The 12,586-nt window shown below is 43.4% G+C and overlaps 1 protein-coding gene across 1 annotated transcript in view; it reads right to left on the reverse strand.

Moving 5' to 3' along the window:
- The window catches only part of col27a1b (collagen, type XXVII, alpha 1b), a 232,719-nt gene that overhangs the window by 28,213 nt on the left and 191,920 nt on the right, over window positions 1-12,586 (reverse strand). The window contains exons 41-43 of the mRNA XM_034170907.1: window positions 2,855-2,908; window positions 1,186-1,242; window positions 1,057-1,110 (exon numbers count right to left, since the gene is read on the reverse strand). Of these exons, the coding sequence (XP_034026798.1) occupies window positions 1,057-1,110; window positions 1,186-1,242; window positions 2,855-2,908 (165 nt within the window). The remainder of the gene's footprint in view (window positions 1-1,056; window positions 1,111-1,185; window positions 1,243-2,854; window positions 2,909-12,586) is intronic.

The following is a 12,586-nucleotide window of genomic DNA, read 5'->3' on the forward strand; positions in this document are numbered from 1 at the left end:
CAGGTTTAGAAAAAATTTTGATCAAACAAAGCGCCAGTCTCTCAGCAACTTCTCAGACAAAGGAATTCCGATGAGGGGCTGGACGACTCCTCCCACAAGGAGTGCTCACAGGCGAATGACGTCACCGACAGGCGTGGAAAAACTCACGCATGCGCACGAGGGTTCAAGCATGTCTGACGTAAAAACATATGAATGAAATCCATATAGTTTTTGAAAAAAATAAAAAGGACCTATACTTTATTGACAGCCCTCGTATATGGAAATATTACAACTTTCTCATAGCGTGTTAAACAAAATTATCATAAAAGGTTTGGGTTGGCCCCAGAAGATTTTGATATTTCAAAGTGGGTGCTGACATTTTTAAGTTTGGGAATGGCAGGGCAACACAAAAATCAGTGTTCTGGTTAAAAAAAGAAAGAGATACCTTCAGTCAATAACCGTACGGTCACATTAGCTACAGGGGGCATTTGTCGCTTGAAGGGCATTCCCGGGGCATTGTCATCTGATGGTTACTTGGCATTAAGATGCACAATGTTTAATGATAGGCTACAAAGGATGAAAAAAAAACCTGACACTGTCACTTTGAGTTTTTCTTCCATGCTTGACTGCTTAAGGGAACCAAACTTTGCATTATATCAGTCCAGTGTCTTTCAGTGACATTCCTGTATCGCCAGTTAGCATGCTCACATCGCTGTAAGATGTAATTCACTTCAGAGGTTTTATCTGGTTACAGAAACCGATTTATACATAAATACACTATTTCAGAGGGTATCCCATCATCTTGGATTATTTTGTTCGGATTGGATTATTTTGTTCGGATTGGAAGTCGCTGTCATGTCAATCAGCATTTGGATAAAAAAGACTTCTTATCTGTTTTGGCCTCACTTAGCTGGCAGCATAGCCACTGCAAAACGTGTACTGACTGAAAATGAATGGCAGGTTGTCACTTTGCCTCTGTTGCTCGTAGCTAATGTGACTGTAGGGTGATGTGGATGGTGCCTATGACTGATAAGGAAGAAAAAAACCTCTGGTGTATCAGGATTTTCTTTCACTTACAGTATATCCTGGGTCACCTGGCTCTCCCCTCTCTCCTCTATCTCCTACAGGACCCTGGAATCACAAAAGAACAAATAATAAGAATAAACAAACCCCACAACAAAACCATGAACATAAAAAAAAACTCACTCTGTCACCTTGGGAACCTGGAGGACCTTCAACTTTGCTGTCCTCCCCCTGCTCACCCTAAACAAGCAAGCAAAGAAAAGACAAAACACATCAATTAGGAAAACCCAATCAGTAGAATTTCTTCCAAACTGAGTGCTCTGTTACAAATCAATGTCCTCTGGGAGTGGAAATGCAATGCCTGCACTCCTTATGTGAATAGAAAATTATACACACACCATTACTCACAATGATCCTGTTTTGTCAGGTGGGACTATGTATAAATTGTGTTTTGTGAACTGCTTGTCTTTTGGTTTGTGTTTGTGTTCACTGAATTTGTTTGTCTTGTGTCTGGGGTTTGGGTCCTGGTGTGTTTTCCTTCTGTTGGCCACGCCCCATTTCCTGAATGTTCCTGCGCACCTGTTCCTCATTTTCTCTCGTCACCACCTGTTGTATTTAAGCCTCCTGTTTCCTTTGTCTTCACTAGATTATTGTAGCTTTGTGTCCTCGCTGCTGGCCTTTTCCACAGTCCTTGTTTGTATTTTTTGCCACGCTGTGTTTTGAACTTCTTGCCCGTAATTAGACTTTGCTTTTGTCACATCTTGGAAACCACTGCTGCTTTTTTGTCTGCCTTTCTGTGTACAGTCAAAAAAATGACCCAATGGATGAACTCAATTCAATTATGTGCAGGATTTCCATCTAAAAAAAAATATGTAGCCCCAACTCAAAAAAAGCACTTCCGTGCAAGACAATTTAATTTAATTTACTTGGGACTACATATATTTATTAGATGGAAATCCAATCCAATGACTCAGTTTTTTGAGTGTATCAACCTCCGCTTGGTTTTGGATTAAACCCTTTTTCTCGTTCCTGAGTGAGTCTTGCAATCGTGACCTGCATTTTGTGCCCACGTTTATGACACGTTTCACATAAGTGGAGCCAATTAGCACTCCAGGGTTATTATGGGATTCATTCAACAGCCAAGGACAAGTGTGTGATGTTAACAGCCACGTACTTTACATGTGTCAAATTAAATAAATAAATGAACCGCCCAGCAGGCAGTTAAAGGAAAATACTTAGTGAGAGTGATGAGGTTATCTGATATTTATGGTTTTAACGTTCTAGATGTTGGCATCAGTGTCATAATCTCACATAATCTTGATAGGACATTTTACAGCAGTATGAGTTAGTTCCAGCTTGACTATATCGATCAATGACCTGTGTGACAACATGGCCTTGATTTAATTAGGGGCCATTACAGTATATGCATGACACAGGCAAACACGAAATAAATATCCAGATGGCTACAGCCCAGGGATGGCAAATGTAAATGAGCTTCTTGCTGGATGCTGCCCGTCTGTATTATATTCTGTGTAGTACCTTTCAAACAAATCACTGTTTAACTTATATCTCAGTGCCCAACTGTTAATACTGCACATGGTCTAACAGCACAGAAATAACTCGATGCAACAAAATTAAAATTGCTGATGAAATTAAGGTAAACTTTAAAAGCAACTGCATGGACATGCAAGACACTAGAGACACTAAGTGGGTACATGACTGAAGACCCAACGCAACACAAAAATATGCACTCAAAGCCAGTGACGTGAAAGACAGTTTGATGAGTCTGTAGAGGTCATTAGGTTAATGTACAGATAGTTATTGGGTAGACAAAGCAAGTCAGAGGATCTACCTTTTCACCTTTTGGTCCTGGAGGCCCAAGTGGGCCCTGTGGTCCTGGGTGACCCTGGAACAAAGAGAAAGAGTTCCATGATTGTAAAGTATCAGACTTCACTCAACTTTCATGGGCACCATTTATTTGTTATAATGCAGTAGATAATTTTATTATCGCTTTCCACTTTGATTCAGTAATTACCCGGATGCTACGGTGCATCCAGAAAGTATTCACAGCGCATCTCTTTTTCCACATTATATGTTACAGCCTTATTCCAAAATGGATGAACTTCATTTTTTTCCTCAAAATTCTGCACACAATACCCCATAATGACAATGTGAAAGTTTTTTTTTTTTGCAACTTTATTAAAAATTTAAAAAACGAAGAAATCACGTGTACATAAGTATTCACAGCGTTTGCTACAAAGCTCAAAATTGAGCTCAGGTGCATCCTGTTTCCACTAATGATCCTTGCGAAGTTTCTACAGCTTAAGTGGAGTCCATCTGGGGTAAATTCAGTTAATTGGACATGCTATGGAAAGACACATACCTGTCTACATATAAGGTCCCACAGTTGACAATGCATATCAGAGCATGAACCAAGCATGAAGTCAAAGGAATTGTCTGTAGGCTTCTGAGAGGATTGTCTCAAGGCACAAATCTGGTGAAGGATACAGAAACATTTCTGCTGCTTTGAAGGCCCCAGTAAGTACATCTGTAAATGGAAGAAGTTCAGATCCACCAGGACTCTTCCTAGAGCTGGCTGCCCATCTAAGGGCCCTGTCACATCTTGACGATTTAGCCAGTGTATGCCAACATATGAAAAATGCACAGAATACTTTTGATACATTGAATACGTTAATACAGCTGTCACACCATGACGATTTAGCCAGCATATGCTGACAGCCCCATTTTCACTGAGTGGTTTGGGTCAGTACTGCATGGTACAGTGTGGGATGGAATGGTTAAGTCTGGCTTGGTTTGCATTTCCACTGCCAGCAGAACCCTTTTGTTTGATTGGTGGAACACATAAATATTGACAAGCATGTCATCGAGCATGCGTACATTGACGCGTGGTGTTTCTTCTTCACACGGAGGCCAAACACAAGAATTTAACATTTTAAATTTTTTTTCCCCTGTCTGCATATATAGTAATGGTAAGTGGCACACTGGCAGAACCATTTATGAACATTAATACCCATATATGCAATTTATTCTTGCAAGACAGAAGGTATGTAGTGCATAAGTGAATGTGGTGTGTGTGTGTGAGACCCCCATCCGCCCTTCCCGATCAGCCTACAATATCCTACTCAAAGCCAACCGACAACTTCTATCAGGAAGGACCGACCACCAAAACAACACAAAGACAGACAAGAACGAGAGACAAGTCGTGAAGACAATAACTGTGATGTGAGACACCGAGGAGATGGGGCTCCAACCATACGACATACCATGACAAACAGTGACAGCAACAGTCTGTTGTCTAATTAGTGAGCATCCATACCCTAATCTAGTGTTAATCCTCTCAAGAGCACCCAAAAACCGAATTGTGGTGACGGCCACAAACACGCGACCATCCACAAACAGAGATCCAGATCACAGCTAAATATCCGATCACTACTGTGGCTGGTGTGTTGGGCCAAGACAAGAGTACAGAACCTTACCATATGACATGGACCACTCCGGCACGTCAGAAGCCACGCGGCCGGCTGTGAGCACCAACGAAGTGGGTCCAGGATGCAGGGCCCTGGGGGAACCAGGAGAAAAGGGGCAGCGGAAGGGCACAGGGGCCAGGAAAGGCAGCCCCCAGAGCCCCAGAGGCCCGACGGTGCCGGAATGCACCCCCCCCACAGAGGCACAGGGAGCTGCCCCAAACCCAAGGGAAACACACAAGGCGCCGGCAGGCCCACCAATAGGGGGAGCCCCGGAACCATGCAACCAGGGCCACGGGCCCAAAGGGCAGGAGCGAGCGGTGGCAAGGACGGGGAGCAAAGCAGCCACCGCAACCGAATCCAAAGCACAAGGTGGGAACCCCCGAGCCACACGAGGGCAGGGCCCAGCCCCCAGACAAGAGGCGAGACCCGGGCCAGGAAGAGCACAAGGCTCCCAACGCCAGGCCCCCCAGCGCAGCCAGCAGGGCTCCCCAACCCACCCCCCACCCTGGATCCCACCCCAACCACCAAAGCCCATGACCAGGAGACCGCCCAAGCGAGAGCGGGGCCCATCCCGCAGAGACCATGGCCCCCCCATCCCCCAGCAGCTGCCAGCCCCCCAGTGCCAACATCCGTGCCCCACCGCCACCACCCACCCACCCAACGGGCTACAGGATCCCGGGCCCCACAGACCCATAGTAGAGCCAGGGGACCACGGCAGAACCGGCGAGGCAGACCCCTACCCCAGAGCCCCAGACATCCACAGCCACCTGGGGCCATCCCCACGTGCCACATTCACCCTACCTACCAACCCTGCCATAGTTATTACAATTAATCTCCCTTGCTGTGTACAACTCCCTAAGTGTGCAAAGATAAAGTGTTACATTAAAAGCAGGGCAAGAGACGGCAGGTGGCAGACTGTCGTGGGTGGCCACAGCACACCGCTGTGCAACAGCCTGCCCTGCAAACCCACCACCGCCTAGTGACCCCAACTCTAAATTGGTGACGGTGTTTACTAACCATGTAGAAGTAAGGTGTGTGCGTTAAAATTGCAAGGCAGGAGTGGTGGCTGGAGATCACAGTGGAAGGCTGCAGCGCACAGTTGCACCACAGACTGCCCTGCAAACCCATCTCCAACACCCTACCGCAAATCGTGTGAACCCTACAATGAGCTACTTACAACCCAATATGATGTGCGTGCAGGTGCTAACCTGGTGAAGTGCATTACAAGGGTGTGACACGTAAGGCCCAACCACAAGCGGCAGGCGGAAGGAGAGGCGTAGAAAGGGGAGGAGGCCACCCACACCAGCCCCACCGGGCCCCCAGCCCAACCACAGATCCAGTGGAGGGCCAGGGAAACCACGGAACGGGTAGAGGTGGGCAGCCCCAGAGGAGCACCGGAGGCCAGGGAGGAGCAAACCAACACAGGGGGTACAGGGGGCCAGGGAGCCACAGACGGATGGGCCACACGCCCGGAGGTCCCCAAGCCAGGGAAGGTGCAGGATGAGACCCCGGAGCAGCAGGGGCAGGCGAGGAGCCAGGGGAGAGAGGCGGGCCCCACAAACCCGGAGGGAGAGGCTGGGCCACGGGAGGCCACGCACACCCGAGCCCTGTGGAAAGGCACCAACCCCCGTCCAGGCACCGGACCCCAACCCACCAACGGCAGAGCAGACAGACCCAACTGAAAAGGTACGATGGTCGCCAAACTCCCCACCACCACCCCCACCACCAATACCTCCAGAAGCCCCGCGGCGCGGAACCCTGGGCCCCACCAGCGGGCCGGCCAGCCGCCCACCCCCCCCCAGGCACAGAGGCGCACCCACGCCATTTTTCAGTGACATTTGACCAAAAACACTGGACAGGTGAGCAGAGCCAAAGAGCATGATAATAGGTATCAGTGGTGTTTAGCTTACACTGTGAACATCAGAGTCTGAGAAGCCCATTTTATACATCTTATATGGTGTAATGTGTGTTCTATGAAGAATTTTGTATTGGATGAGTTGTAAGTTGGTGTTTTTTGTCATTGAAAATGTGTTTTTACAGATCTGTGTCCAGTGGTCAGGGTCAGAGGTGAGGAGGAAGTCCACCCCCCATTTTAAGATGGGTAAATGTAAGACAGTGTCTACACCTGATATTAACTTATATACCTTAGACAAGGTTTTCTTTATTGGGAGGAGGTTCTTGATGTCTGTCATTAATGTGGGTGGTTCTGGTGGGACTGATGCGTCTGAATTTTTGACATCACAGCATGCTTTACTTGATGGTAATGAATAAAATTTCCTCCTATAATTCCAAACCTGTGCATCAAGTTGTTAAATGGTATAAACCTTTTATTTTGAAAGAGGTGATGCAGGTGTGTGATTCCTTTCTGTTCCCATGTGCTGACATGAAGAGTTGCTTTGTTGATCTTAAAGTCTGGGTTGTGCCAAATAGGAGCCTCTATACAGATTTCCATTGGTGAGTTTGTAATTTCTAAGGTTTTCCACCAGGCATTCAAAGTGGAAGAAATCAGCAGATTTTTAAAACATTTATGGCATTTAATGGAAGCAGTAATAAAGGGTAAATCTGAGAGTTTGATGTTGTTACATTCTAACTGTTCTCATTCAATCCAGGAGCTGTGGACTGGATCGGGATGAATCCACTTAATCAAGTATTGTATCTGGTTAGCCAGATAATAATGGAGTAAATTTGGTGCTTCCAGACCTCCTTGAGATTTATTTTTCTGAAGAGTAGCGAGACTAATTTTAGCTTTTTTATTTTTCCAGTAAAACTTTGAAATGGCCGAATCTAAAGTCTGAAACCATTTGACTATGGGCTTGAATGGAATCACTGAAAAAAAGTAGTTAACTTGTGGTAATACTTTAATTTTGATAGTTGCTCTCCATCCTAATAAGGAGATGGGGAGGTTGTTCCATCGTTTCAAATCATTACAGATTTTGTCAGTGAGTGGGGCGAAGTTCAAATGGGTCAGCTCTCCTAATTTAGAAGAGATGTTTATGTCTAGGTACTTAATATTACCAGTGGGAAAGGTATACTGTGGATCTTGAGGTGAAGGGTTGCATGAATCCTCGGTTAAAGGAAGTATCATCGATTTTGACCAGTTAATAATCTGATAGTTGTGAGAAAGTAGTGATCAGTTTAAATACTTCTTGTAGTGATTTTGAGGGTTCTTGGAGATATAGTATGATATCATCAGCATATGAATTGATTTTGTGGTCAGACATTGAAGACTTGATACCCTTGATGTTGACGTTCTGACGTATTGCAGCCGCAAGTGGTTCTATAAATATTGCAAATAATAGCGGTTAGAGTGGGCAGTCTTGTCTAGTCCCTCTTTGCAAAGTGAAACTTTGAGAGGTAATCTCATTAGTTGTGACTGTGGCCTTTGGTGAGTTATATAGAGTTGTGATCCAATGAATAAATGATTCTCCAAAGCCAAATTTAAGAAGTACTCTAATAAGAAAACTCCAACTGACTCTATCAAAGGCTTTTTCTGCGTCCAATGACACCACTATTGCCTTTGTATCGCTACGCGGTGATTTGTCAATGAGATTGAGAAGTCTTCTGACATTATTGGTAGAATGTCGACCCTTAATAAACTCAGTTTGGTCCTTATGTATTATCGATGGCAATATTTTTTCTAAGGGAGATGCCAATGCCTTAGCAATGATTTTTACATCGGTATTTATTAATGATAGCGGACGGTAATTAGAAGTCAGAGTAGGGTCTTTTTTTGGGTTCAATATAAGTTTTATTGCTGCAGTATTCATATGAGTGGGAATTTGACCTTTAATCCAAATTTCTGAAACAGTCCTAAAGAGTAGTGGAGCCAGTATCTCCCAAAAATGTTTCAAGAATTCGGGAGGAAAGCCATCTGGACCCGGAGCCCTGCCATTAGGCATTTTATTCAAAGCTGCATGTAGTACTATGATAGTTTGTTTGATGTTTGTGGATATTAAATTAAATTCAGCGGATTTTTTACATCAACTGAAATGCCGCGTTGTTGAGTCTCGCTCCTGTTGTGCTGTGCCATTCTACACCATCTTGCCACTCCCCTTGAGTCCAGTTCTTCCTCAAGCCCAGTTCTTCCATTTTTAAAATTTTATTTTTGTCTTGGTAGATCATGGGATTTATTTTCATTGCATACAGACTGCTGAAGAATCGACTGATGCCTGTGGTAAACACTGATTTGAATGAATGAGACGCTGTGACTTATTCAACTTTTAAAGTAAGTTAATTTTCTTGCTGTGGCACAAACTACCGACGTACTCTGGTTCAGGCTGAGAAACACACCAGGAGCAGACAAACACAGAGGGACTTTAAAAATGCTATGTTTCTTCATCCAAGACAAGGAACTAATGTATTTTCAGATGTTGTTTTCCAAAACAGGATGCTTTATGTAGATACGTTTTCATCAGGCTGTGATGATGATCTGACTGAAAGAACGTAACAGGTAAGATTAAGACTTAATATTTACTCTGTGTGTGAATGGTTTTAATATTTGAAACAGTCACATGAGGACTGCAGCTTTGAGCCAAACAATGGACAGCATCAATGGACGGATTTTGATTTATGAGTAACTTACAAGAAATGTGTCAACAATCGCATAACTTACCTACAATTTATGGTCTGCATATGCGGGATGTATACTATACATATAGTATACGGGACGTATACGAGACTTTCAAGCCGAAACTTAAGACACTTTAATTCTTGGTGTCTTATGGCTAGTACGAGGTCTGTTAGAAAAGTATCCAACCTTTTTATTTTTTTCAAAAACCATATGGATTTGAATCACGTGTGATTGCATCAGCCAAGCTTGAACCGGCCATGCGTGAGTTTTTTCACGCCTGTCGGTTGTGTCATTCGCCTGTGAGCAGGCTTTGTGTGAGCACTGGTCCACCCCTCTTGTCGTTTTTTTATTGCGAATAAATGTCTGAACAATTTGGAGCTTTGCTGCATCAATTTTTTTCCAGAAACTGTGAGAGACTTCCAGGTGGACACCGTTCGGAAAATTAATATGGCTTTCAGGGACGATTTTATGGGGATTACACAGATTAAGGAGTGATCCAGACGGTTTAAAGACCACCCACAACTGCTGAGAGCGCGCCACGCTCCGAGCGCCGATCAACAGGCTCAAACCCCGCAGAAACAACCAGATCATTTCCAACGTGAAGGCTTCATTGATCCGGGACTTCGTCTGACTTTCACAAAAAGGCAGAAGACGTGGACATCAGCACTTTTTCAGCACATGCCACTGTTACAGGAGTTTTTTCATGGAAAGAAAAGCAGAGGGACGCGCCACGGAACCGTTCATGACGCGGCACAAAACCACCTCCGTGTTGGTCTCACAGGGCGGCTTTCAGGTGGATTTCAGACGGCTGTCGGTTGCTTTTCAGTTGTGTGATTATCCGAGAAATTGAGCATGAGCTGGACATGCCCCAACAAGTCCTGTGAGGCTTCATCACGGCATTGCTTTGTGCCATGCGGCTCCACCGCGACGTGCGGAATTCCGCTCCTCTTTCCATGACAAAAACTCCTGTAACAGTGGAATGTGCCATTCATTTCTAAACTGGACGCTGTCTTGACAAGTGCCAAAGTTTTTTATTCGGCACACAAAATATTCAAATAGAAAAAAAATGAACAATTCCACAAACAAACACAGACAAAACTCGTGAGTCCGAAAGGGTGTGGGCTGAAGCAAAGCTTATTAGCGCCCACCCCTGCTAGTACAAGTCCAACAATTCTAATCAGTCATATTTACATAAATACAAATTCTTAAATACATTTTTGATCAGGATATGTCATTCAAAGCGCATATTAAACAAATATGTAGGACTGCTTTTTTGCATTTACGCAATATCTCTAAAATCAGAAAGGTCTTGTCTCAGAGTGATGCTGAAAAACTAATTCATGCATTTATTTCCTCTAGGCTGGACTATTGTAATTCATTATTATCAGGTTGTCCTAAAAGTTCCCTAAAAAGCCTTCAGTTAATTCAAAATGCTGCAGCTAGAGTACTGACGGGGACTAGAAGGAGAGAGCATATCTCACCTATATTGGCCTCTCTTCATTGGCTTCCTGTTAATTCTAGAATAGAATTTAAAATTCTTCTTCTTACTTATAAGGTTTTGAATAATCAGGTCCCATCTTATCTTAGGGACCTCGTAGTACCATATCACCCCAATAGAGCGCTTCGCTCTCAGACTGCAGGCTTACTTGTAGTTCCTAGGGTTTGTAAGAGTAGAATGGGAGGCAGAGCCTTCAGCTTTCAGGCTCCTCTCCTGTGGAACCAGCTCCCAATTCAGATCAGGGAGACAGACACCCTCTCTACTTTTAAGATTAGGCTTAAAACTTTCCTTTTTGCTAAAGCTTATAGTTAGGGCTGGATCAGGTGACCCTGAACCATCCCTTAGTTATGCTGCTATAGACGTAGACTGCTGGGGGGTTCCCATGATGCACTGTTTCTTTCTCTTTTTGCTCTGTATGCACCACTCTGCATTTAATCATTAGTGATCGATCTCTGCTCCCCTCCACAGCATGTCTTTTTCCTGGTTCTCTCCCTCAGCCCCAACCAGTCCCAGCAGAAGACTGCCCCTCCCTGAGCCTGGTTCTGCTGGAGGTTTCTTCCTGTTAAAAGGGAGTTTTTCCTTCCCACTGTAGCCAAGTGCTTGCTCACAGGGGGTCGTTTTGACCGTTGGGGTTTTACATAATTATTGTATGGCCTTGCCTTACAATATAAAGCGCCTTGGGGCAACTGTTTGTTGTGATTTGGCGCTATATAAAAAAAATTGATTGATTGATTGATTGATTGAAATTCACTACTACATGTCGACACACAGACATACACATCAATATACTATTCACTTATAATTATATTTATATAGTACCAGATCACAAGAAAGTCGAATCAAGGCACTTTATGCCAGTAAGGACTAACCTTACCAACCCCCAGAGCAAGCACTACGCAACTGTGGTGAGGAAAAACTCCCTATAAGGAAGAAACCTCAAGCAGACCAGGCTCTTGGGGGTGACCCTCTGCTTGGGCTGTGCCATATATACCTATATACATACGTATATACTTTACAAACATAAATATATACATACATATACACATTCACTTATATACATATACATATACACCTACCCATATCTATATATCTACATACGCATATACATACCCACACATTCAAATATACAATAAGTCCCACTTATAAATTGAACATTCCATATAAATCAAATTATATTTGCTTCTTTATGATACTTAGACATGATGTTCTTTTTGAGTAGTTTCTTAAATCTTACTAAGGTACTACTCATTCTAACCTCTGTTGAACATTTGTTCCATTTCCTCACCCCAACCACAGACACACAAAAACCCTTTACATTTGTTCTTACTGGTGGTTTCATAAAAATTGCATAACCTCTTAAACTATATCTGGATTCCCTCAATCGGAACAGACTCTGGACATGTCTCGGTAAGGCTTGGTTTTTCGCTCGAAATAAAGTTTGAATTGTAATGTAATCGACCAAATCTATGAATTTTAATAAATTTAAAGACACAAATAGAGAATGAGTTGGTTCACGATATTGTTTATTGCAGATGATTCGTATGGCTCGTTTTTGCAAAAGGAATATTGGATTAGTATTTGATTTGTAAGTGTTTCCCCATGACTCAACACAATATGTCATATATGGTACCATCAGAGAATGATATAAAGTAAGTAACCCTTCTTGCGGCAGTAGGTCTTTGGCTTTATACAAAATGGCTATAGTTTTTGACAATTTTGATTTCACATAATTTATATGTGGTTTCCAACTAAGTTTATTATCAATTATAACACCTAAAAATTTATTCTCTGTTGCTAACTCAATTTCTTTATTGTTTATAGTTAAATTTTTACATTTGGGTGCCTGTTTATTTCCAAATATAATACATTTAGTTTTCCCAAGGTTGAGTGACAACTTATTAGCGTCAAACCAAACCTTAAATTTTTCCAGTTCTTTCTCCACTATGTCCAGAAGCTGTTCAAGATTTTCACCGCTACAGAACACAGTTGTACCATCCGCAAAAAGGACACATCTCAGTGAACTCGACA

Source organism: Thalassophryne amazonica, chromosome 5 (genome assembly GCF_902500255.1).
Source record: "Thalassophryne amazonica chromosome 5, fThaAma1.1, whole genome shotgun sequence".
NCBI lineage: Eukaryota > Metazoa > Chordata > Actinopteri > Batrachoidiformes > Batrachoididae > Thalassophryne > Thalassophryne amazonica.